The 27,781-nt window shown below is 35.5% G+C and overlaps 4 protein-coding genes and 1 pseudogene across 4 annotated transcripts; 3 read left to right on the plus strand and 2 right to left on the minus strand.

Moving 5' to 3' along the window:
- Nucleotides 1-142: 142 nt before the first annotated feature.
- On the minus strand, nucleotides 143-3,498 carry LOC103843071 (annotated as a pseudogene).
- A 332-nt stretch (nucleotides 3,499-3,830) lies between these two features.
- LOC103843196 (glycosyl hydrolase 5 family protein-like) lies at nucleotides 3,831-8,482 on the minus strand. Its single transcript, XM_033279037.1, has 2 exons — nucleotides 5,504-8,482; nucleotides 3,831-5,193 (listed from the first exon to the last, which is right to left on the minus strand). Exons 1-2 carry the CDS (start codon nucleotides 5,782-5,784, stop codon nucleotides 4,665-4,667), a joined length of 810 nt encoding a protein of 269 aa, XP_033134928.1. The 5' UTR covers nucleotides 5,785-8,482; the 3' UTR covers nucleotides 3,831-4,664.
- A 283-nt stretch (nucleotides 8,483-8,765) lies between these two features.
- LOC103843075 (receptor-like protein kinase FERONIA) lies at nucleotides 8,766-13,195 on the plus strand. The gene is made up of 2 exons (XM_009119773.3): nucleotides 8,766-10,630; nucleotides 10,714-13,195. The coding sequence occupies exons 1-2, from the start codon at nucleotides 10,351-10,353 to the stop codon at nucleotides 12,858-12,860; spliced, it is 2,427 nt and encodes an 808-aa protein (XP_009118021.1). The 5' UTR covers nucleotides 8,766-10,350; the 3' UTR covers nucleotides 12,861-13,195.
- Nucleotides 13,055-27,101, plus strand: LOC103843163 (G-type lectin S-receptor-like serine/threonine-protein kinase At1g11330). Its single transcript, XM_033278560.1, has 11 exons — nucleotides 13,055-13,123; nucleotides 14,007-14,688; nucleotides 14,776-14,883; nucleotides 14,953-15,146; nucleotides 15,219-15,429; nucleotides 15,506-15,743; nucleotides 15,822-15,966; nucleotides 16,045-25,576; nucleotides 25,765-26,230; nucleotides 26,430-26,535; nucleotides 26,757-27,101. The coding sequence occupies exons 1-8, from the start codon at nucleotides 13,055-13,057 to the stop codon at nucleotides 16,351-16,353; spliced, it is 1,956 nt and encodes a 651-aa protein (XP_033134451.1). The 3' UTR covers nucleotides 16,354-25,576; nucleotides 25,765-26,230; nucleotides 26,430-26,535; nucleotides 26,757-27,101.
- LOC117127847 (polyadenylate-binding protein RBP45B-like) lies at nucleotides 25,319-26,341 on the plus strand. Its single transcript, XM_033278561.1, has 3 exons — nucleotides 25,319-25,323; nucleotides 25,878-26,230; nucleotides 26,316-26,341. Exons 1-3 carry the CDS (start codon nucleotides 25,319-25,321, stop codon nucleotides 26,339-26,341), a joined length of 384 nt encoding a protein of 127 aa, XP_033134452.1.
- Nucleotides 27,102-27,781: the final 680 nt, after the last annotated feature.

Consider the following 27,781-nt stretch of genomic DNA (forward strand, 5'->3'; position numbering starts at 1 on the left):
GCGATTCAGATAACGCCACGTGTTTTTGACGATCAATCATTGGCTCATGTTCTTATTTGGATTCAGATACATAGTGGTGTACAGAGACGAGGTTCATATCAAATCAAAATACATTTACATTTGAAGTCTCAACAATCGACAAAGCAAGCATGAAAAAAATTGCATTGTTCATTACAATAACATTAACAAAGAAGACCACAAACTTTTAGCATAGAGATATACAATAAAACATAAAAAAAAAACTTTGTTCGTTATACATTTTGAGAGCAAATCAAGAAACGCTCTTCAGTAGCATTATCTTCCCACTGAACCCTTTCTAACCATTGATCTTTACAGTAAGTCTGAAACTTGTCATTAGTCTTTGCAACCAATAATGATTGGCTTAAGAGCACGAGCCTCAGAAGAAGAAGAAAAAAACAGTAATCTTGATCTCAGGTGGTGGCACAAATTCAAAGAGAGACATTTATTAGACTTACAAGAAAACGAAAGACGGTCTGGAAACAGGGTAGAAGAAAGAGAGTAGGCAAACGCAATTTCAGAAGAAGAAGAAAAAAAGAAGAGAAACAGAACAATAGTTTATAAGATTATCCGGTTTTCAAGTCCTACATAAAGGTAAGAAACGGAGTCTTGTGGCTTCGTCCTCCCATTCAATTCTTTCTATCCATTCTTTATCAGGGCACTCTATGACCAACTTTTCAACGTTAAGGACGCTTTTAGAATTCAGAGGAAGCTTTCTCAGCTTCGGACAGTCACTGCGTATGTAGAGTTTTCTCAGACGTTGAAATGGCAGAGCATTCCAGTAGATGCTCTTCAGCTCAGGCAAATCGGTCAAGTAAAGAAATTCTAGTTTCTGGAAAGGAATAATAATATTATTCTCTAAAACACTCTCAGCTTTCTCTTTGCTTATTATCTCCTCTAGTTGCACTGAGTCAGCCACACGAAGATGAGCAAGGTTCGGAGCGAACAACAGCCACGTCAAATCCTTTAGACCGTTACAAGATTGTATATCTACTTGAGTGAGGTTTGAGAAGCATGGACTTGACAGGCTTTTGTTCCATGGTGTCTTCTCTATCTTTATCTCCTCCAACATTTCACACCTGCGTATGAAGAGTTCACAGAGACCATCCAAAGATGGCAAAACTATTACTTTTACTCGCTCTTCCCCAAACAACTCCTCAATACGAACATGTTGGATGCATCTTCCAATTCTGGGGTCATGGAACAATTTCTCCCCAACCAAAGTACTTGACGAGATACTTACGGTTATATACTCTATATGTTGTAAGAGCTGCAGCTCCTTCATGAGGCTCATATCTAGCCGCACTCTGCAACCTCGTAGCTTCAGTGTCCTCAAGCTTGACAATCCTGATATCCCTTCTAAACTCTCAAGGCTCGTCCCCTCCAAATTCAGATGTGTTAGCATTTTCAACCGTTCTAAACCAAAAGGTAATTCTGATATCTTTGTCCCTAACAAGTTAAGGTATCTCAAGGAAACCAGATTGCACATATCCATTCGAAATCCACTGAGAATACAATCTGATAAATCCAAAACCAGAAGCTTTGGCATAGACTGAAAGAATACATCTGATATCTAGAGCGGTTTTCTCGAAGGTTGAGAGTTATAAGTTCAGGACACTCAGGTCTCCCAGATATGGTTTGAATATAATTTTCCATCAACGAAATTCTTCTCACATCTTTCCAGTTCTTCACTTTGGGTATTTCACGTATCCCGGCACGAGCTTGTACGATACATCTTTCTTTATTCTTTCCTAGATCCGAAGCTATCCACATGGCCATCTCCCGCACCACATCATGCATTTTTACATATTCTTCGGCTGCGTATCTTATTTCCTCAACCAACAACAAACATGCACGGACAAGGGTCCCGAGTATCTCATAACCTTGGTTCATTGCCCTCTCTCTACCTTCCTTCTCATCTATGAACCCTTCACCTATCCAGTACTCTATCAGTTCCTCCTTATAAATGAGACCATCTTCAGGAAACAGAGAGCAATATAGAAAACATGACTTGGTCATCTCACCATCCAAACTATCGTAGCTAAACTTCAATATCGGAAGAATCTTATCTTCCACGCCTGAAAACTCTGTGGCAGATGAAGTCAACACATCAACTGCTCGACGCCACTCTTGTACTGATCTTTTGCTCGCCATTGTTTCACCAATGACATTAAGTGCCAATGGTAGGCCACGACATTTCCCAGCGAGCTCGGGAATGTCTGGGTGCCTTCCCAACGTGTTTTCCCCGACTTTCTTTTTGAACAAATCCCAGGCTTTGTCCGTGTCCAGACAACAGACTTCGATCGGGTCATCAACTCCCATGCGTCCACACACATCTCGAGAGCGTGTGGTAAATGCTACTTTGCTTCCGGTTTCTCTGCTTGGATATGGGACTCCAATTGTACTTAAATTCACTTTCTCCCATATGTCATCCAGAAACAACACAAACTTCTTCTTCCGGAGAACGTTGTGGATGTCATGGGCTCTCTCCACGTCGCTTTTCTCGTCCCATTCTTTCCCCCCAAGGCCTAGCTTTTCACCGATGCTCCCTTGAATCTTATGGACTGTTGCATTTTGTGACACCACAACCCACATCACAACATTAAACCCACCATCTCGTTTAGAAAACCTATTGTTGATCTGCGTGAGAAGGGTGGTTTTGCCAACTCCCCCCATACCGTACAGACCCACCATCCCAACTTCATCTTCCATCAGACGGTTCCATACCGTTTGGAGCATTGTTTCCTGACCTATGGCTGGTTGGATAGGCAAATCTTCACCCTCCGCTATCGGTTTTGCCTCAGTCACCGCATCAAATTCTCCCTGAGAACTAAGACTCTCAACTTCCTCCAACATAAGAATAACTTTTTCCCCATAACGATAGCTTAATATCATATTTTTAGAGAAAAAACCACCTAGACACAACCTTTGAAGCTCAACCTCACTAGTATTAAGAAGCTCATTATATTGGTTTTCCATCGTAAGGATACTCGTAAGCCATACCTGGACTTGAGCAAGCCTTCGACGATGTCCAGCAAACTCTTCTCTGTCTACTCTCCCTTGAACTTCATCTCTCTTAGCCTTGAGAGCTCGCATGGCTTTATGGAGAGTCACTAGATTCTGGGGGAGATTGTGGATATAACTTCCACTGAGGCATAGACATTGGGAGACTTGATTCACCACTTGATCACATGACACCGAGACAGAGAAACAGCCTCCCATTTCTTCACAACAGAGAGAGAGAGAGATAGAGAAGGAAACAGAAGCTAAACAATAATTAGAAAGGAAGGAAACAGAAGATAAGGTTTTGTTGTTGTTGTTGTTGTTGTTGTCTTAACACTTTAAGACCAAACAAAAAAGATAAGGTTGTTGAATAATCAATACTGCCCCCGGGTAAGCAAAGAGAATTATTGCAAAAGTCCAAAGGTGCTACCGTATCTCCATCATCGATAACAAGATACTTAAGCCTACCCCTTCAGAAGTGTTCACCACTTTCTTACATTATGGAAACAGCCCACTTATATAGTACTCAGCACAGAAACATTTATAAATGTCTGAACCATTGGAAGATTGATGATCGAGGAACAAAGCACATATATTATCCATGAAAAATATTTCAAATTTAGCAATATATATATATATATATATAATATAATATAAGAGCATCTTATCAGCTATACATGATTCAAGTTCAGAACCATTTTCTACAGTTCGAAGAAGTCAGATCGGAACAAACATACGGTTTTATATTCTTGATCGACCTAGCCCTGTTTTGTCTGTCCGATGTTTCTCCAGGTTGTTGGGACCGTTAGTTTTGTGTTGTTTGCGTGAGAAGGTAGCTAACTCAAGTGTGTTTCACTGAAATGATAGAAAGATATTGAGGAGTAAAAATATTTGTACTAGCTAATCTTTTTTTTTTGTAAAGATTTGTACTAGCTAAATCTTTTTTTTTTGTAAAGATTTGTACTAGCTAATCTTTAGTTCTGTAATTAAGATATGGATTTTACAAGAAATCCTAATCTTTTTTATTATTTTCTTATCTTAAACGAAGACATTTTTTATCTTATTTTTAATAGCTTTTTTAGCAAGTCAAAGAGCTTTACAACATATCCGATCTGGGAGACAGATTCTCCAACTGTTTGTACAGTTTCGAGCTCTCCAATGGCCTGGTAGCGTTAATGATCTTGAACCACTGGCTCATTGGCTGACACGAACTGTCCTTACTCAGACACTTGCAAGGATTAGCCAGGATATTGTTGGTTGCGTCCACGTCAAGGCAAAGAGAATTATTCTTACTTGTTGTCAAAGCTAAGTGCATCCTAGAGGCTGAGATAGTCTGCCATCTCGATTCTCGAACAACCCGTCCGAGACATGGTAACCCTATTTTCTGGTCCGTTACTCTGTAAACACAAAGGCTGGTCCTTGATTCGTAATGTTTTCTTAGTGAAGCTCCATGGTTCGGAACTATTGCACGGACCAAGAGTGAGCATTGCCGTGTCCTTGAGAGAACATACCAGGCAAAGTCCGGTTAACGGATGGAAAACCAGATTGTAAGCATCAGTTCGAGGGCCCGGTCCTAGTAAAACCAAATCAATTCAGAAACTAAAATGTAACAAAAAATAATTAATAACTTAATCAAATCTTATTTAAGCACCTTGAAGTGTAGATTGAAGAAGATAGATCTTTTGCAAGAAACTTGAGTTTCGAACACTAATCCAATCCGAATCCAGCACACCATAATACTCATTCAACCCGACCACGCCTAGTCTTAAGTAATAAGTTCCGGTTAGGGCCCATAGTGACCAGTCGACATCATTTTTGGCCGCCCAACCGGTTAGACATCCAAAATAGCGATCATCATTAACGTTTCCTCCTCTTTCATCTATACCAATTTCGCTGAGGAACAAGGGAAAGCCTTGGTTAAGGAGAAAACCGCCATTATTTCTTATCCGGTTTAGAACCTGACCGCAGTTATCGTTGGAGTTATTGGTCGACCATGAGTTTCCGTCAGAGAATGAATACCAGTGGAGCTCGAAGACGAGTTTTCCGGTGAAAGATAGATGGACGGGTCGCGGCATAAGGAAAGAGAGGTCAGTGTCGAAACTGAGACCGGACATGATTACAAGTACGTTCTTGTTTGCTGAATGAACTGCTTCCGCTCCTTGTTGCATGTACCTACGTTCAAAAAAAAAGTATAAGATTTATCATAATTAAAAGCACTTTAGTTCAACCTAAAAATTCTATTTTTACAAATTAGACAAACCTATTAAATCATTGAGAGATCCAAAACACACACAATAAATTTTTTTTTTTATGTTTGACTATGCGCCATTAATACTTTAATACGTTTATTTAGTATTATTATTTTAGAAACATAATAAAAAAGACCGACGAGTATTGACTAATTTAAAGAGTTTTTACTTACTTGTAGGACTTTATATCTATATATACAATGCATGCGTATGCTGAATAATAGTTACCGTACTTGAACCAATCGTTAACGTTTTGTTTAGTTCCTCTAAGTTCATTCCTTAGACTCATGCCAACGACATTAGAGACGCCGTTGAAAGTTGCTGCCATTTTACTCAAAGCTGCGGTCCATACGGTGGGATCGAAGAACTTGTCACCGAAGAAACCATTACCGTCGTTGTTGGCACAGCACCACCCTGGTTTGGTTAGGTGGTTGTCTAAACCATCACATTGTGCTTTCCCAATTTTGTAACCACCATCTGCAAAAATAAAAAGGGTGGATATCATTATTGACATTTTTCTATTATAAGATCACGATTTCTGTTAAGATTGGTGTTTATTGAATCACGTGGGTTTTAATATTTTCATTGCATGTGATCTTTCCATTATGTTTATTTAGATGACTATTCTTGCTACACCAGAATTTTTCTACTGTTTTTAGAAATATATTTTTGCTATAATGTTTTTAGAAATATATATAACTAAATAAGTAATTAATTTATCATTTATGAATTTGATTATATCCCCAACAAAAACTATTTACTGGATACGAAATAATAGTTTAGGACTTCTTGATGATACATGTCGGATGTGTAACTTGGTATATGAGAGAACGATTATGATTATAGAAAATATCAACTTGTGATTTGATTGTGTCTAAGAAGTACCATTTGTATATTATGTATAAAATTGTAATTAGCTACGATACTTAGATTCGGATCAGTGTTGATGCTTTGCAATATGAAGAACAATAGTCGTTATGTAATCTCATTTTTCTTTCTTTTTATTGACAACTTTTGTAATCTCATCTCCAAACAGAGATAATTTGAAAATCAGGAACAAATAATCAAATCATTCACTAAATAAATTACCAGCTTTTGGGTACGAATATGATCCTACCCATTAAGAATAGAACAAGTCCATAAGAATATAATTAGGAAATATGTGACAGAAAATAAAAAAGCCAAACAAACATCACGAGAGTTGTGATCTGACTTCTGAGGCTATATACTAACTTCAATTATTCACTACCAACTAATTATTGATCAATAAATCGATTGTGTAGTGACATATATCATCAGCATAGACCTGATTCCCTTATATTATGTCTTTTTCTGAAAAATGGAAAGATTAACTAAGACAGTTTTGTAACATTTCCCAACCAAAGCCCGACTAAACTTGATTATGGATTTTACCGGTTATAACTCTAATCGATTTTGTATATGTAAGTTTCCTTCAAGGATTGACGTGTTCATTAGGCAGATTGGTTCTTCTACAATTTTAATACGCGTAGTGGTCTGAAAAACAACATTTATCTTGATATTTAAAATTTTAAACTTCATAAGATAAATATCAAATATTAAAATTTTAGTATTTAAGATACAACTATCTGATGTCAAAATCCAATAAAAGAAGGATGCAACCCATGCATCTTATTTGATCATGTAATTTTTCATTTGAATATAATGTCGAGTGTCACGATATTTCACGGAAATAGCTTACATATACAAATTATTTCACATTTTCCGTTTATTGGCAAAATATATTATACGTTCACAGGACACATGCAAAAAGGATGTACTGACGCACACATGTATATGTACGATATGTCTAACATATGCGAGAAATATTTAGATCATATCGCTAAAACTTATATATACGTCAGATTAAATCCTTGTTGGTCAGATTCAAACCTCATATATATAAAAAAATTTAACTGGTCCACTGTATAGATTGAAAAGATAGGATACTATAAGAATACCTTGAGAGCTTCAATGAGGGACAGATCAATAATGGAGGGGTTTTTAGGCCAACATTATCGGCGTTACAGCAGGCCGTCCTTAGACGAAATGGGCCGAAAAATAAATAAAAAATAAAAGAAAAGAAGAGAGACGTGGGTTAATCAAGGAGCGTCCGAGCTCGTCCTTATGGAGCACGTGGCACAGTTTGATTGGAAAACCGAAAGGGGTAGAGGAAACACGAAGATCGGTTTCGAATAATCTTGGTCTCGACTCCTTTCTCTCTATTCCGACGGCGATCTCGACTCCTCTCTCTCTATTTCGACGGCGACACCGATCAGTCGTGTAATCGAAGACTTCTCTGCCGAATCGAATATAGACAAGGTATGTGCTCTTCTCTGTCCTCTGTTTTACGATTTACAAGTCGATGTATATGTGGGTTTGATTGGTATCTGTTGTGACGATTGCGTTGCATGCATCGTCTTTGTAGGGGAAAGACGAGTTTCGGTGTGGAAAGCATTCTCGGCATTTCCGTATTCTCTCTCTCTCTCGACGGCGATCCAATCGAAAACAGGTTTGTGTTTTCTCAATCTCCGTCTCGGTTAGATTAATTTTTTCGTGCGATATAGAGCTTACGATTGATGATTTGATCTATCTCCGTCTTGGTTAGAATTTTTTTTTAGAGTGATAATACTTCCTGATTGTGATGGTTTGTAATTGTGATGGTGTGTAATATTTTTGCTAAATTTCTCATATGTGAATTCTTTTGAATGAGTAAACAAAATTGTTCCTGCGTTTATGAACTCTTGTTCGAAATTCTCTCATAGTTTTGATTGACTAAATCTGTTCATCTTTTCATATTTAGGATAATTGTTCAAGTGTTTATGCTCACTGTTCATTTGTGAATTTCCTTTGATTGAGTTAGCATAATTGTTCAAGTGTTTATAGTCATTGTTCATAATTATTCTCATAGTTTTGAAAGAGTAAATCTGTTCATATACATGTGAAATGCAAAAGAGGTTGTTGTACTTGCGTAAAAGTAAACTGATATTTAATAAGTTGTTACTAGCTTTGTGGTTCTATGTGTAGCTTGTCAGATTTTATGGTTCGGTTATTACTGAAAGTAGTTTATGGTTCGGTCATTACTTCTTATTAGAGTGTTTGGTTGTAACTCATTACTTCTTCTTATCGTTAATGGTCTTGTCTACTTTACTTCTCTGTAGTTTATGGGTTGCTTGTTAGAGTTTATAGTTGTAACTCATTACTTCTTAGCGGTAATGGTCTTGTCTACTGTTTAATTATCTGTAGTTTAACCTATTATATATGTCCACCATCTTCATTGTATCATATATCTCCACCATCTTCTTTCTCTCTTGTTTGCGCAATCCCCTCCTCTCCGGTTTCTCTTCTCTTTCTCTGTTCTAATAGCTATGGATCCAAGGAATCCATATAGTCAGTCATCTAGTTATATGGGCCTTCTAAACAGTCAAAACTTTCCTTATGAAAGTTTCCCTCAGTTCAGTTCACAAGTAGGAAATCCATCTAATTTATGGGATAAAAAAAAAGGAAATATTATGAGAGCATGTATCATACTCCATAATATGATTGTCGAAGATGAACGAGATTCATACACTCAGCATAATGCTTCTGAATTTCAACATGGAGAAGATGGGGATCCTACATTTAAAGTTAGGAGGACTACAAATCTCGGTAATACAATGGGTCGTCGAGCAGGAGTTCGGGATAGACAAGACCATCAACAATTAAAAGAAGATTTAGTTGAAAATATATGAACTAAATTTGGACATCTCCCAAATAACTACAATGTTTAAGTTTCTATGAATTCAATAAAATGTTTGTTTATTTTTTTTTTCTTTTGTAATATCAGTCGTTTTGTATTATATGTTTTATTCTAAATTTATCTTTTATATGTCATTACTAATTATAATAATCTTATTACTTTGCTAAGATACTCCAAAAATCCTACCAATAATCCTATTATTTTGGATTGTCCCTAACTTTTGTCCTTAACATCAAAATAAGATTAAACTAATCTAAGGACCCAAAAATTAAGGACACCAATAATGTTGCCCTTAGTTCGGAAGCCAACAATATCATATGTAAGACTAAGGCTCTGAAAAGATTTTCTCACTGTAACATTATTAGCCAACTAGGGCCGGCGTCCGTGCTGCGCGCGGATTACATGTTTAATAAAAATCAGGTCAACTAAAATTGTGTGTTTTTCGGTTTCTGAAAGGATAAGTTAAGTTTTGTTTTTTTCAAGAAGTATATGAGTACAATAATTTAGTGTAGATATTAAACAATCCATGCATGCATTAAATTCCTAAGTACGTATACGTATGAAATGCAAGCTGATCAAACAACTTAAATAAGTTAGGAATAAAAATCAAACCACTTTAATAAGATTATGCTGATCATTCTTAAACTTCATAACAAAGCTATGAATAAAAACAAAACAGCTCAAATAAGCAAACGAAACCATAAAGTGTTTCCAATACCAAACTGTCTTAGCAAGAAGAAAAAAAAACTGTTTAAAGAGAGATAAGTAGACTGTTATTAGAGAATCATCCTGACTGGGCAGTCTGTACCAGCCACTGATGGAGTGATCATTCTGCATGTGATCTAGCCACTACGCTTGGTACGCTTTGCCTTCTTCTCCTCTTCAATAGCTGAAGTGCCACCACCACTACTCTCAGCCAACTCTGTGTTCTCCACTTCTGTTCCTGGTAGCATCTTGAGTGGGGGATTCTTTGGTGGTAACTCTGCTGCTGAGACTATCTTGGTGGCGGTTAAGGACAGTCTGGTAGAAGTGAAGTTGTAGTGAGCCACCTTGATCCTGAATCTCTTTGTTTGGCCTATTGGATCAATGAAACACTGTGGCAGTGGAGCTTCAATCCCAGCCTCATCTCCACCATAATTTTGAGGTATAACTTATAACTAAAGATGGATAGAAGGGCCTACACACACATAATTGTGTGGTATCTCTTAACAATATCTCTTTTGTTTACATTATTACTAAATAAGAATGCATTAATTGTGCATGATCTTATAATTAACTCCCCATCTCCTCGTTTCATGCATTTCATCTATCCTTGATCTCACGATGATCGTCTTCCTCATCCTACTCCTCATGCTGATTTCAACCTCGTCACTCCCTCCGGAGTGCGAGGAAGTTTTACTCTACTGCGGCGGCAGAGTAAGCGTAATCGGCGTCGGTAACCGGACATGGATGCCGGATCAGCTGTTCAAGTGCCTTTCTACATCCGGAGAGTCCAAAACATCTCCCGCCCTAACGCAAGACCCCTCCGTCGTCCCATCCGTCCCATACATGTCCGCCAGAGTCTTCAAATCTCCCTTCACTTACTCCTTCCCGGTCGCATCAGGTAATTAGTTCAATGTTGGTTTAGCATTGTACTTAGTTTAGTCATTTATTTCCGGTTTACTAACTTTGGTTTCCTTTCTTCAGGTCGTAAGTTCCTGCGTCTCTACTTCTACCCTAACTCCTACGACGGCCTCAACGCCACTCTCTCCCTCTTCTCCCTCTCCTCAGGCCCATACACTCTCTTAAGAAACTTCAGCGCCTCCCAGACGGTTCAAGAGATGAGTTTGTCTTACATCGTCAAGGAGTTCGTAGTTAACGCCGAAGGCGGGACTTTGAACTTGACCTTCACGCCAGAGTCTACTCCGTCCAACGCCTACGCGTTTGTCAACGGGATCGAGGTGACGTCGATGCCTGATATATACCCTAATCGGGTCTTCACGATTGTAGGTACTTCGAAGCCTATTGCTATGGATAAAAACACCTTCCTTCAGATGGTTTACAGGGTAAACATCGGAGGAAGGGGTATTTATCCATTTGAAGACCCTCTATTTAGGACGTGGTACCAGGATCTGTTCATCTACAGTCGTGGAGACAGAGTTACTGGCGCCGTTGTCAGTGAATCCGTACATTCGTACGCGCCCGAGGAGGTTTACAGTTCCGCGAGAGCCATGGAGAGTTCCTTGGCAGAAGAAAACCTGAAGTTCAACCTGAGCTGGAGCTTCACCGTGGACTCAAGGTTTCACTATCTAATAAGACTGCATTTTTGTGAGGTTGCGCCAGGTGTCGACAAAAGCAACCAGCGAGTCTTCTCAATCTTTCTCAACAGCGCAACGGCTGAGCCCAAAGCCGACATCGTTGAATGGTCCGGTGGTCAAGGTTTGGCGTTGCACCGGGATTACATCGTGGACGTCGCCAGTTACAACCGAATATCAGTCGATCTTCATCCAAATGAGGATAGCCTCTACTATGACGCGACACTCAATGGTCTTGAGATTTTTAAGTTGAACACGTCGGATGGAAACCTTGCTGGGCCGAATCCCTTACCGAGTCCACCCGTGACTCCACAACCACATAAATTTAAACGAGTCACACCCCACCGTTTAAAGAAGGCGCTGATTATTGCAGGTTTGGTTTTATCAGCTGTGGTAGTATTAGGAGTTGTTGTTGCTGTTGCTGCTGCTGTTACTTTCAAATATAGACATAGACGTACGGCTCAGTCTCCTCAGCCTGAGCCTGCAACAGCTTGTTGCCGCCATTTCTCTCTGGCTGAGGTCGAAGCAGCCACCGAGAACTTCCATGAGTCCCGGCTGATAGGTGTTGGAGGATTCGGGAAAGTTTATAGAGGACAACTGGATGGTGGAGACGTGGCCATAAAGAAAGCTACTCCAAAGTCTAACCATGACTTACACCAGTTCCAGACTGAGATCGAGACACTCTCCAAGCTTCGGCATCGGCATCTGGTCTCTCTGACCGGATGCTGCGAGGAAGATGGGGAATTGATTCTAATTTACGACTTCATGAGTGAAGGGACATTGAAAGACCATCTGCACGGGTCTTCTTCGAATGTTCCTCTTCTTCCTTGGAAGCGCAGAGTTGAGATTTGCATAGGAGCGGCTAGAGGGCTGCATTATCTCCACACGGGAGCCAGCCAAACCATTGTCCACAGGGACGTTAAGAGTACCAACATACTATTGGATCAAAACTTTGTTGCCAAAGTCTCCGACTTCGGGTTGGCCAAATACTATATTAGCCGTGACAACACGCAGGTAATCTCGAATGCAAAAGGAACTGTCGGCTATATGGACCCAGAGTACTACGGAGGTGAACGTCTGACGGTTAAGTCAGATATCTACGCGTTTGGCATAGTTCTCTTAGAGGCATTGTGCGCACGGCCCGCTGTGGACGTCTCATCAGCAGACCAGCGTGTGAGCTTAGCTACGTGGGCACAAAACTTCTACAAGAAAGGCATGCTTGATCAGATGGTTGATCCACGCCTCAAAGGTGACATTAACTCTCAGTCCCTGAAGAAGTTCGCCGAAACGGCAATCAATTGCGTTCGTAGGAGTGGGGTAGAGAGACCCTCGACGGCTGCAGTTCTCGTCAACTTGGAGTTGGCGTTGAAGCTGCAAGAAGATGGTCTAGACCGGAAAAAAACTATCTGTAGAGAATCGGACATGGATTCTGATGTGCATGAAGCAGGTTACTCGAGGAGCAGTGGTAGAAGTAACGGTAGCAAACATTTTGATGGACTCTCGTTAAGGCATGTGTTTTCTCAGATTTTAAAATCCTAAGTGACGTTAGAGTCAATGTTTTTATCTTCTCTCTGAGTTTTTGTCTTTCTATTTATCTTTCAATATTGTAATAAAGTAGCAACTGGATTCTGTTATAATGCGATGCCCATATTTGAATATTGTAATATGCAAATAGTTTAATTATTGACATATATTCATTCGGACTAATTGGCTTCCGAAGAAAAGGAATAGAAATGACGCCACATCCGAAGACTCCATCATCTCCTCCTCCAGACCAGTTAGATTCATCCATGTCTTCCTGTGTCTTTTATATATTTTTTTGGTCCTTGCAGTGTTTTGCTTAAAACTTAAGAGATTTGGCTTGTGCTGTATTATCATTGTGTAAGAAAACCCCAAACCCTTTACCAAAAAGATGAAACTTATTGGCAAATATATGTATCTAGTGTGATGATCCATGGATTTAAACAATTTGTGACAACGACATAACAAAACAAGTTAGGATGTAGAATAATTGATATATTAATAGACCGATCCACGAGATGCTTTGTATGTTGTTAACAGTAGTTTTATTAACATATCTTATGGATCTCCAGATTTGGCACATGAGTGACATTTTCGAAACTGAGATATATTTTGTGTATTAGCTTATATGTTAATCCGAATAACGAAATGGCTTTTGCTCAATCGAGTATGGTCCAGAAAATATTTTTAAAAAACATTAGTGATATAGTTTTCACTTATATGATTAGTTGAAAATAGATCCAACCATTGGCAGTTGTCCACTATTGCTCATTTTACGCAAATCTTTCAAACTGTCAGCACATACTTACTTGTTGTCTACTTTGCTAGCTGGTAGACAAACAAATCTCGATGTACACATGTGCACAATCCAAAATCATATGTTTTTTTTCTACAAAGAATGGGCTGATTGAGATGTCAATGAATGTTTAGGTGTATGAACTAAAGTTACAAAAGGGGTCAGGATTTTGAACTAGAATCACTCAAACTAGTTGTTCCACAGATTTTGGAGTTAGGCTTCAACCCTTGCCTAAACATCTCATTCCTCAATTCAATGGCTTTCTCCATCTATCAGGCCTTACGCCTCTTTCAATCATTGAGTTCCATAACTCAATCTCTCTCTTCACATCATCCTTCCTACAAAACTCATGGATCAGTGTTGTGTAGGTTATACAATCAGGGGAAACACCATTCCCTGTCTGGCGTAGCGGACCTTGGAACGGTCAGATTTTCATCGGTTTACCGGATTCGATATCTCTCCTGTTTCTTGATGGGTTCAACGTTTCCAATGATAACCAAGGAACGTTTTTAATCTCTTATGCTACTGACTCTTTCATGCATCACTTCAACTTGGATCCTGACGGAGCTCTCTACATGAGAAGCTGGAACACTTCCACGAGAGCTTGGACGGTCGACGCCATTATTCCATCAACAACTTGTGATGCGTACAATAGATGTGGTCCGTTCGCGAGCTGCGGTTTACAGGAAGTTCCGCCTTGTAAATGCGTGAAAGGGTATGTGCCTAGGAATAGCACAGAGTGGAACCGAGGGATCTTTACTAATGAATGTGTGAGAAGAGTTCCATTGAAGTGCAATGTAAGTACTGGTGGTGGTGGGAAAGAAGATGGGTTTTTTAAAATGCAGAAGATGAAATTACCAGCAAATGTGGAGAAGTCTGTAGCTAATGAGAAGGATTGTCCTAAAGTTTGTTTAGAAAACTGTTCTTGCATTGCTTATGCTTATGATCGAGGAATCGGCTGCATGCTTTGGAGTGGTAGCTTAGTTGATATGCAATCACTTTTGGGGAGTGGTATTGATCTTTATATTCGGGTTTCGCATTCCGAATTCAGTGAGTAATAAATCTAATAGTCTCATTTGTTTTCTTCTTCTTCTCCATTTAATTTTAGTTCATTAAAATTATGATTTCTCATTGTAGAAACACATAGTAAGCGAACCGTTTTGATCACATCATCCGTGCTAGGCGTTGTGTTTGTTGCAATGGTCTGTGTTCTATTGGCATGCAGGAAATTCAAAAAGCGTCCAGGTTAGAGTTTTGTTTGCTCCTTGATTATAGTTTCAAAGTGATTGCTTCATTGATCATTTGCCTTTGCAGCACCAGAGGGAGATAGAAGTGCAGAGCTATTGTTTCAAAGAATGGAGGAACTTACAAGTGGTAACGAGTCTTCTTCTAACCAAGTTAAGCTCAAAGATCTTCCTCTTTTTGAGTTTGAAGTGTTGGCTACATCAACCGATAACTTCTCGCTCATAAACAAGCTCGGGCAGGGCGGGTTTGGTCCTGTTTACAAGGTAAAGGCACTAAACAAGAATCCTTATGATAATCTCATACAAGGTTAAGTGACTGGTAATCTTTTTCTTCAGGGAATATTGCCAAATGGGCAAGAACTTGCAGTGAAGAGGCTCTCTAGGGCATCAGGACAAGGACTTGAGGAACTTATGAACGAAGTAGTTGTGATTTCAAAGTTGCAACATAGGAATCTAGTGAAGTTACTTGGATGTTGCATTGAAGGTGAAGAAAGGTTATTGGTATATGAATACATGTCAAAGAAAAGCTTGGATGCCTATCTATTTGGTAAACTTATCTCCTCTGTTTCTTAACTCTGTGTTTACTTGAAGAGAATTCTAATGCTTTTGCTAGCTTCTCTCAGACCCAATGAAGCAAAATATTCTTGATTGGAAGACTCGGTTCAACATAATGGAAGGGATTTGCAGAGGTCTTTTGTACCTTCACAGAGATTCAAGACTAAAGATCATACACAGAGATCTAAAAGCCAGCAACATTTTGCTAGATGAGAACCTAAATCCAAAGATATCTGACTTCGGACTTGCAAGAGTTTTTCGAGCAAATGAAGATGAAGCTAACACAACAAGGGTTGTTGGAACATAGTAAGTATCCATTTCCAACAAGAATTGTTACTTTTACCTTAACAACTTGAATGAAATTTTTGTTTTTGTTTTTTGCAGCGGGTATATGTCACCGGAATATGCAATGGAAGGTTTCTTTTCAGAAAAATCAGATGTTTTCAGCTTGGGAGTTATATTTCTAGAGATCATAAGTGGGAGAAAAAACTCTCACAAGGAAGAAAATAATCTAAATCTTTTAGCTTATGTAAGTGTGTACTAATCAATCTTTAGTAACTTATGATCAAAGCTTTGAAACTTATTTAAGTTTGGTCTCTTTTTAAAGGCGTGGAAGCTATGGAATGACGGCAAGGCTAATTCTCTAGCAGATCCAACCATCTTTAATGAGTGTTTTGAGAAAGAGTTTACAAAGTGTGTTCAGATTGGTTTGTTGTGTGTGCAAGAAGTTGCAAGCGATAGACCAAATGTGTCAACCATGATTTGGATGCTAACTACCGAGAACACGAACCTTCCTGAGCCGAAGCAGCCTGCATTTATAGCAACAAGAAGAGTTTTTGAGGCTGAATCTTCTGGCCAGAGCAGTCAAAAGGTCTCCATCAACGATGTGAGCCTCACAGCTGTAACCGGACGTTAAGCTCACACAAGCAATTCTGTATGTTTATTTAATATATTTATATGAAACTCCTATGTTCCCAAAAATTTTGTTATCTTGCTTATGTTTAATTGTTAGATTAAAGAATAAGAGATGTATTTCAGAGAAGTTATGTTCAGATTCACTAACTACAGATTTGGTATTATTTACCTTAGTTAATAACACTTTATGTGAAAGGGAGCTGTGTCGATTATTTCAATAGATTCTAGTACTGGACCTACTCTGAGATGCATTAACGAACCTCGATGAAGAAACTGAATCTGAATAAAAGCAGAAAAACAAAACCGACACATGTTCTTGAGAAGCCAGAGTAGGTTCTGTCTTGAGACATTATTATCGTTTTTTTTTGTTTTGGGTTGGTTTGCTATATTGATTAGGTTACTTCTGCAAGTAAACAATTTTTACTCAAGAGATGAAAAATACAAGTCGGCTAACGTGAGTAGTCCTGTGACTCCTGTCGCTTTCTTTGTCACATTTCAAATCTTGTCTGCACCACAAACGTCTTCAAAGTCTTCTAATAGAGACAAAGATGACTACTTTATTAATTGGCCTCTCTTTAGGATGAAACTCTTCCAAAAGAGAAACAACAAAGCAAATTTAACACCATTCCTTGTCAAATAGTTATGGTGACTCTACTCAGCAGACGTTGTTTTCTTGTTCTACTTCTACTTGCAACATTCTGTTTCGGCCAGGACAGTATCACGAACAGAGAGAGAGAATAGGTCAGGAAAGAGAGAAGAGAGAGAGAGAGAGAAAGGGAGGCCCACAACAAAAGTAAGATCTTTGGGCTTAGGATTAATGCTAAATTTGATTTTTGGTCGACGTGTGACATTGTCAACCTAAGCAATGACGTGAAGCAAACACAGCCTGTCCGAAACATTTCTCTCATAACCAAATCAGATTATGTTTATGTTTTGTAATAAAATTGTCAAATTTGAAAGGTAAAGGTAGGGTGCAGAGCTATATCGTGTAGATTTATGTCTCAGTTTTTTTTTTTTTTGATCAAAGATTTATTATGTCTTAGTTACAGATCTGTATTTGTTAGGTACGGACTGTAGACAAAATCTTATTTTTATGTATTGGAACTTCTTCTCTTCGCTACTTTTAACTTGTTTTTCCTTTTCTGATTTTGTCCCAAAGACAGTCATAAAGAAAATGGTGATTAAAAGTTTTCTTATTGAAGGAATCAGATGGGAATCAGTAACCGAAGGTGAGAGGATACTGGAGCCTACGCGCAGACCGGATGGTACTCTCCGGAAACCCATTGGGATTCGAGCTGGACATACATGTTCCAGAAGACAAAGTTGTCATTTATCAGTCCAAAGGTTCTCTGGTAATTTGGAATCATTATTCCTTCAAACACTGTCTTCTGTTCTTAAGCGTTGGAAGTTGAATTCTTTGCAATAGATGAAGACGGAGATGGCCTCACTAGGACCTCCAGGCTATGAACCGGACCAAACTCCTAAACCAGTGACTAAAGCTGCTAAGAGGAACGAACGTAAGAAAGAGAAGAGGCGGCTTAGCTTTAAAGACATGTTGTAGCTTTTTCTAATTGACATTGCTAGAAAACCAATCCAGAATTTGTATGAAAATCAAATGAACACTATGACTGTTTAATGATGGTCTGATTGACATGTTGTAGCTTTTTTCTCAACTAAAACATGTGTTCAACAAATAGATGGTCTGATGATGTAAAGGTGCTGTAAAAAGAGAATCCCATGGCCATTAGTGTATCCCACAGCTACGTCATTCCATTTTCCACCGTCCCGGCAGTGAGTTCAACATATAAATCCATGTAAGCTTTAGGTGTCCTCGACCCCTTTTCCACCATCTCAGGAATAACTTCAACATAAAGATCTTTGCAGGCTTCAGGTGGCTTCATCTCATTTTCCACCATCATCTATTTAATAAATGTAACATATACCTCTTTGCAAGCTTTGTCTCGCGTCATCCCCTTTTCCACCTTCTCCTGAATAAAATATAACATACAGATGTTTGCAAGCTTCATGTGGTGGCTTCACCTCATTTTCCACCATATCTTCAATAAGTACAACAAATAGCTCTTTGCACGCTTCAGGTAGTGGCGTCATCCCCTTTTCCACCATCTCATGAATAAGTACGTGAAGATCCATGCAAGGTTCAGATGGTGCCACCATCTCTTGTCTAAGTATAACATATGTAGCCATGCAAGCTTTAGGTGGCGTCATCCCCTTTTCCACCATCTCATGAATAAGTACGTGAAGATCCATGCAAGCTTTAGATGGCGCCATCATCCCATTTCCCACCATCTCTCCAATAAGTTTAACGTATAGATCCATGCAAGGCTCAAGTGGGGTCATCCCCTTTTCCACCATCTCATGAATAAGGTTATACGCCTTATCTTCACATTTGTTCTTGCAACAACCGTTTATTAGTGCTGCGTAGGCCACATCGTCAGGCTCCACCCCCGCTTTCAACCATGTGACGAAAAATAGTTTCCGCATTTTCAACTTCCCCATTCCTGCACTCCCGATGAATCAAAACCGTCTAGTAGTGAACGTCTGGTTCAAATTCAATGCAAGGGACTTCCATTTCACTATCTCCATACGCAGCTCGGGGATGTGATCTTGAATCATTGTGTATGTTGCCAAATCAGGAACGACTCTTTTCTTCTTCATGTCTTTAAAAAAACCATAGGCTTCGTCGAACCGCTCCATCAGGCAATAGGTGTTGATCATGGTTGTGTAAGTGTACTTATTAGGGGTGATCTCTCTAGATTTAAGTAAAACTTCGAAGTTCCGCCGGGCATTTACACTGTTCCAGCTTCTTATCTAAACTACGACGACAACTACAAAGGTTTCTGATAACAGTGGCGTAAGCTTGGAAGCCAAGAAAATTCCCCTTTCCTTCGATTCGTTTCAGAAACGATAAAGCACGATAAGGATGATCCTTCAGACTAGTCGGTACTTGCAAAACCCCAGTTTCGTTTATTTCCAATGCTTTGACCTTGAATTGACCTTCTTTCTCGACTTTCTCAGAGTGTGAGATTGATTGAGTAACAACCACGTAGAATCTCCGCGCTCTTCGAATTAGTCCTCCTCTCACGTGTGAGGAGAATAACCAAATCGGAAACAAACCCATGAGACCGGTCTGTCTCCGACAAAAGCTTTAAAACCCTCCTCCTCCTACAGAGTTATGACAAATACAATTCAAACCCAACATAGGCCCAATAACCCACATGTTAACACACCCTAAAAAACGAATTTACTTTTATCCAAATTATTTAAAACTCCCTCAAAAAGAAGTTATAATCTATAATCCAAAAAATCTGAAATTTTGATTTTATTCTGAAACAATAAAAAAAATTGAAGACAAAAAGACCCGAAATTATTTCAAAAAATTAAAATCAGATTATTTCCATATAATCGTATAGTAATATAAGTATAGAGAATATTTCTTACTTAATTACTTTGATTTTAAAATAATAATTTATTATTTTAAAAATACTCAAAATTTAAAATTTTGCATAAATAAATTCTTGAATTTTAATAAATGTTAATGGTTTTAACTCCAAAATAATTATTTGTATTTATAGTTGATATAAAAATTTACAAAAAAAATGAAAAATATTATTTTGTGCTGTCAAATGATTTGAACATCAAAATCTGATGAATCCCGTAAAGAGTAGAGATCAAGATACACATATAAATATAAATATAAATATCAAAATTTTACTTCAGATTTTATCTAGTACGGTTTGGTTTTTAGATTTTCATGTTGTTCATATTCATTATTTTAGCTAGGTTATTTCATTTCTATGGTTATCAGCCGGAAGCGTAAGGCGTGGACAAAAAAAGCAAACCCAAAATCTGAACCTAACAGATCCGAAGATAATCTGAATCTTGAACTAGAGTTGGATCCGCGCATCCGCACCGGTATATATTTTTACCGTTTACAAATAATCCTAGATATTCAGTTTTTGGTTCGGTTTCAGCAAATTTATTTTGGTTCCTCGGTTCTAGAGATTTAAGATCTGTTAGGGTATTTATAAAGTTCCACTCGGTTCCGGTTTTTCAGTTAATTTGGTTGAAAAGTAAAAAAAAAATGATTTTTCAGATTAAATATCAGATTTTTTGGGTTTTCAAATACAAATTCGGATAATTCAAATAAATTTAAATATTGTGGATAAAAAGTATTCAAATTTTTTGGGTAATTTGACTTGTAAGAAAAATTTTAATTATTTGATTATTTTAAAACTAAATATATTAAATGTTTTTTTTTGGTTTAGATATATAAAATCTATTAGTAGAATTGATATGATTCAAACCTGAACAAAACTATGTTTTTTGGTTTGCCACGGTTTTGTTCGGCTCTTTGGTTTAGAGTAAATGTGTCAATGCCTAATTACAAAGATCAATAGTTTATATATATATTTAATATTATAGATATATAAAATTTACCATATTATATGTGTGTTTATATATATATATATATGTACATTATAAAAGTAGTCTCTATAAATACTGAATAAATAAATAGAAATATTTATCACTTTATATATATATAATTATTGAGCTTCTTTCACTTTATATATATATATATAAAGTGTTGTTTTATTTGTAAATATATAAAAACAGGAATATATAAAGTGAACAAATTTTTTGAAAACAGAAAATATGTTTATGAATTATTTAATATACATTCTTTTATTGTTAAAGTTGTAATAAACAAAATATTCCTTTTTATACAAGCCGAATGTGATTTGCAAATTTTGAAAACAAAATATACAAATTGTGTTAGTAAGGTTGCTATTGTTTTATTTATGATGATTGCTCTTAAATAGGAAAGATTTTTGAAATGTTATTGATTTCAAGAAAATACCGAATTTAGTTTTGATTTTTTTGCACCGAAAAAAATCTTTTGAGACTAACTAACCAAATTTAGTATTTTAAATATATTTTGCATTTTATACAAACCTCTTTGATGTAGAATCTTATATTTACTTCTCTCTCTTTAGGTCTTGTTTTTATATGAGCAGGAACCTGCTTTTAAAGGTCCAGCTTTTACTCAATAATGTGTCGTATATGTTTTAAAGAAACCTGGAAAAATATACAATTATAACAAAAACAGGATCCAAAATATGTAATTGATTTAGTGGTATACATGAAAAACTACTTAGATGAGGAAGAGTTCCTCGATAATTACACGCTTGATTAATCATGATATATTGGATCAAATTTATGTGATAGGTCTTACACGATTGGTATATAATAGTAGTTTATTGAATTTTGAATAAATTGGATTTGATTCTGCAGACTAACATAAACCAATGTATTATGTATTATATTGTTAATGCAACACGTCATTTTGGGTTAAATCTTTAAATTTAATTAAACTGATTTAATAATATTGTAAAATGACTATATTAATGGTCAATGGCATAAACTTGCAATCTTTAGGAAAAGTCGAGAATATTTTAAATTTGTACTTCTGTTTTAATAAATTAGATAAATACACAGTTTATTGTGGTTTTTGTTTTATACGAACCAAACATGAATTCAAGTATATAACTTAAAAATTTCAACAATAAAATATCAAATTCAAAACCAATACCGAATAAGTACTTAAAATACTCAAAGCTTCAAATAAATACATAAATAATTATCCATTACATGAATAATTAACTTAGTTACACAATTTCTTTTTTTTTGGCATTTGGTCAAATATGAGGTTTTTATATTCTTACAATTGCATTTGATTTTTAAGTATGAATAATTTTAAATTAAAATTTAAAAATGTTTATTTTATTTTATTTTTAAAATTTAAATAATGTTTTGAACGTTAATAGAGTTATTGGTTGCTAGTTTAAACTGTTTATTATTTCCTCTTCAAAATATTAGTAATTTTCTTTAAATATAAATATATCAAAATAAATTAAAATTATATATAATAACACAAACGTACACTAAATAAGTTTTTTTCTTGGTAAAAGATCTTAAGTAAAAAAACAGATTATTTCCTTACAGATATAAAGTTATAAAAGTATAGAGAATATTGTTACTTAATTATGTTAAATTTTAAAATGATTTATATTATTTTTAAAATAATCAAATATTTAAATTTCCAATAAATAAATTCTACAATTTTTAATAAATGTTAATGGTTGTAACTCGAAATTATTTATAACTAGGTGATTTTTCCGTGCTCATGCACGGATATAAACATATACAAATAAATATATTTTCATTATTAATACTCTAATTTTAATTTATATGTTTGATTTATTTTATATAACATTATATAATTTTAATTAGATATAAAATTTGAATATATAATATCTATAGTCGATGATGTGATTATTACTTTGGTATATTGAATTGTATTTAATTATCCATATTTAACCGTAGTATTTTTTTTTGCTAATATAGATTAATATTTTGATTTTGTTTTATTTTTTACATTTATATTTTGGTCTTGGACTTTAAAATATATTTTGTCTAAATTACTCATTTGTGGATGATAAATCTAAGAAAATGGCTGACATAAATACAATATTTTTATTAATTAATATATATTCTGTTGTTTAATATTATGTTTTAAAGAGAGGTTATCTTTTTTAACATCAAAACTGTTTTTTGTGAACTTTATTTTTTATGAAATCACATTATATAAATATCTTTTTATAAAAAACTTGTCTTTCCTTTTTGTATATAGTATTTTCGTTTTTAATATATGAACATTTTCTTTTTTATTATATATGCTATTTAGAAAAAAATAAAAAAGGAAACTAAAATTTAAAATGTAAATTGGAATAAACTATAATTGTTTTTGTAAATATTAACTTCGTTTTTATTATATGAATATTTCTTTTTTATTATATATAATTTAACAAAATATACAAAGGAAACTAAAATTTAAATGGAATAAATTATTAAATATTTTTAATAATGTCAATTTGAAATAATAGTTTAATTCATTAAGGGTACCTCTGTAAATAGCCGTTGTAAAAATTAACGTGAGCACGACACGTAGGAAACTGACTTGTCAAATAATATTATAGAGATAATAACTGAATATAAAATTTACATAACAGTGGAAAACTTTCTCTTCTGATTGTAACACTAGAATATAATAAATCTTCTATAGAATAGTGAGATACACATATAAGATATTCATATAAAAATTTTACTTCTGATATTTATCTTACAGAGTTTTATGTTTACATTACTTCGTTGCCCATGTTTGTTTATTTAGCTTGGGTCATTTAATTGCTCTTGTTATAGCGAGGAAGAGTTAGGTGTAGACAAAAAAAAAAGCAAACCCAAAAAACTTAATCATACAGATCCGAAAAATATGAATCCGAATCATATATAAATACATAGTATTTTCGACTTTTTATTTTATCCGACCGAAAACAAATTCGAGTAGATAACTCAAAATTTTCAACATAGAATAAGTACTTTAGATATTCAAAGATTCCAATATATACATAAATAGTTATCTATTACATGAATAATTATTTTCAGATATAAAGTTTTTGATATATTTTTGGTATGTAGTCACGTATGTGGTTTTTATATTCTTACAATTTTGATGTCCGATTATGAATAAATTTAAATTTAAAATTTAAACAGTTTTACTTTATTTTGAAATTTAAATATTGTTTTCTATATTTATAGTGTTGCTAATTGCTAATTTAAGATTTTTATATTTTCCTCTTCGAATTATTATAAAATGGCAATTTTGTATAAATATAACATTACATCTCATCTTGGACCCATATTACGACAACAACATCCATTGTATGATTCACACTTGCCATATCGATAATAACGATCGTGACAAAAAATTGCGCATGTTTTGTTGTTTCCACCATGTTCACATGGTCCCGCGTAACAGTCATATCCTTCTGGATTTATTCCAAAACCTATATATAATAAAAATTTATTAGACCAATCTGTACATTAATTAATAGAGAAACATAATCATCTCCATTGTTAAAGAGTGGAAACCAACCTAGAGTATTAGCAGTTGTTGCACGACAAGAAACAAAAGAGATTATGTGAATGACACTGATAACAAATATGACTAAGTTTTTCATCGTGATACCCATTGTTATGATATTTCTAGTCTGTTTTATAAATTTCTCTTTATTTAAAGTAAAACTATATATAGTGACACAAACATACACAAAATAGGTATTTTCATGGTCAAAGATGTAGAGTATAAAATCAGATTATTTCCATAGGACTGTATAGTAATATAAGTAAAGAAAATATTTCTTTCTTAATTAGTTGTATTTTAAAAATAATTTTTTTTATTATTTTAAAAATACTCAAATTTGTAAATATTGCATAAATAAATTCTTGGATTTTTAATAAACGTTAATGGTTGTCACTCCAAAATAATAATTTGTATTTATAGTTGATATAAAATTTTACAAAAAAGTTGAAAAACATTCTTTTGTGCTGTCAAATGATTTGAACATCAAAATCTGATGAATCCCTTAAAGAGTAGTGATCGAGATACACATATAAAATATAAATACAAATATCAAAATTTTACCTCAAACTTTATCTAGTACGGTTTGGTATTTAGATTTTCATGTTGCTCATGTTCATTGTTTTAGCTAGGTTATTTCATTTCTATGGTTATCAGCCGGAAACGTTAGGCGTGGACAAAAAAAAAGCAAACCCAAAATCTGAACTTCACAGATCAGAAGATAATGAATCTGAATCTAATCTTGAATAAATACAGTTTATTGGAGTTTAGATTTTATCCGAACCAAACATGAATTCAAGTAGATAACTTAAAAATTTCAACAATAAAATATCAAATTTAAAATCAATACCGAATAAGTACTTAAAATACTCAAAGCTTCAAATAAATACATAAATAATTATCCATTACATGAATAATTAACTTAGTTACACAATTTCTTATATTTGTTTTTGGCATTTGGTCAAATATGAGGTTTTTATATTCTTACAATTGCATTTCATCATCACAGTTTCGTACGGTCTCAAAAAAATCCGAGTTCTCCCAAATCTTATCTTTTTATTCTCCTCCGATCATGATGCAGCACCACGTTTGATGTCTTTGTGACAGGAGTTAATGAGTTTTATGTCTTGACAACTTTAATCTCTCCTGTTCGTTTTCTGTCCGAAAGATTTGATTTTTATGGACATGACGATCAAAATCGAACAAATTTGATGTCTTTGTGACAGTGAGTTAACGAGTTTTGTGTCATGTCAACTTTACTGTCTTCATCACTGTTCGTTTTTCTGTTAGAAAGATTGGATTTTTAGGGATATGAGGATCGTTTAATGAGTTTTGTGTTCCGTCTTCTGTCTGAAGGTTGGATCTTTAGTGATTTGAGGATCAAATCCGACAACTTTAATGTTATTTTCGCAGGTTCTTTCTGTTAAAGTAATCCGGAACAAGCAAACCTCTCAAGTTGAAGGTTACGGTTTCATCGAGTTCCTATCCCACGCTGCTGCTTAGGGATGTTATGTATGATACGACAGCACTCCTGTCCCTGGCCTTCCTGATCACCTCTTTAGATTAAACTGGGCCTCGTTGAGTTCTGGAGATAAACGTGACGATTCGCCTGATTACACTATCTTCGTTGGTGATCTCGCCGCTGATGTCACTGACTACGTTTTGCTAGAGACGTTCAAAGCCTCTTATCCTTCGGTTAAAGGTGCGAAGGTTGTTATCGACAGAGCCACTGGGCGTACGAAGGGATACGGTTTCGTTAGGTTTTCTGATGAGAGTGAACAGATTCGTGCCATGAGCGAGATGAACGGTGTTCCTTGTTCGAGTAGGCCTATGAGGATTGGGCCAGCTGCTAGTAAAAAAGGTGTATCTGGTCAAAGAGGTATATGCTTTAGATCTGAAAGGATGTGCTGCTTTGTTCTTGCATTCCCATGATTTTGTTTTTGTTTTGCTGTGCTTTAGTATAGGTTTCCTTCAGTTTAGCCAAGCCTAGTTTTCTAAAGTCACATTCTGTATTTACCGCTCAGGCCACAGTAAAATTATGTTAAAGCTAAAATGGATAGAACTCTTTTTGTATCCAGTTTGTGTCAAAGCAAGGGAGTCAAGAGGCTCTCTAATCCGTCGATCTCATTGCAAAAGAAGAGGTTTCCACCCAGATCCGTTGGTCTCCGGAAGGTTCCTTATGATGTAAGTCATTATGTAGTTCACTAGCTGTATACACACAGGTTAATTATTTTCAACATCTTTTGGATTTTTTTCTTTACATTACTAGTTTAGCTCTATGATTAGTGTCTCATAAGTCATCAAATCCAACGGCCAAGTTAACCTAACACAATTGAAACCCATTTCCACTATCTTCTTGGCTACTGCATCGACCGGTTGTTTACTAAGTCCTTCCACCACCACAGGCTGCAGGTGCGATGGCCAGTTCACACACGCTAGCTTCACTCGTTGACCATTCTCGTCTACAATCCAACGGGAGCTTGTGGAAAGAGGATATGCCATGTTTGGGACGGTGTGTGCAATGAAAGAGAAGAAGAAACATAATAAAGGGAAAGTGCAAGACAGGTGTTTTGGCTATTTTCTTGTCATTGCCTGTATGAAGTTGTGTTTTCTTATTTCTATGTTGTGCTGGAGAATCATTTTGCAATAGTCTTATTTATAGACGGAGAGCGTTGTGAGGAGTAAATGTCTTTGTCATTAAGAAATGTTCTTACTTTACTATTTCATATATCATCAGTTTTTTTTTTTAATCAGTTATTAAAAAAATAACATAGCTTATATCATCAGTTATAAGCTATGTTTTAAGTTTTAACATTTACGTTAGTCTAGGAGTTGGCTTCTTTCACATGTTGATCAACGTATGATATACTAGTATAAGATTTTTAACATGAGTTTTCTTTGAAGACCTAAAACGTATATGTAGCTAGCGTCTATATCTTACACTATGAGACGTCTCATAAACTAACATTCAACCTTGCGAGGTAGGTCTAGAACAGGCATCAACTTGAGCAGTATATTTACCAAACCGTCTTCTAAAATGGATCAAATCAATATTCAGTAACCTTGAAACAACAAATCAAAGTTCAAGTTGTTGAGTGATCATAATATTTATGATCATAATCAAAAGACTGATACCACATTTTGAATTGTACATATCAAACTGAAGAAATGTCATTATATAACTTTTAAGGATAATGATTTTTATTTCACTGTAAATTCATGACATTAGGATTAGGTGCATATATGAAACAATTATATACATTAATCAACAGTTTTGTAAAAAGCAACATGGAAGACATTGTAGAAAGTATACTATCAAAATAAATAAACAAAGTCGAAATATATAACTTGGAATGCAGTTTTATTCTATTTCCAAGATAAATTTAGTCTAAACTGATTATAGATCTGTGCAATACTTTTTCACAAATTA

The sequence above is a fragment of the Brassica rapa genome, chromosome A09, assembly GCF_000309985.2.
Source record: "Brassica rapa cultivar Chiifu-401-42 chromosome A09, CAAS_Brap_v3.01, whole genome shotgun sequence".
Lineage (NCBI taxonomy): Eukaryota > Viridiplantae > Streptophyta > Magnoliopsida > Brassicales > Brassicaceae > Brassica > Brassica rapa.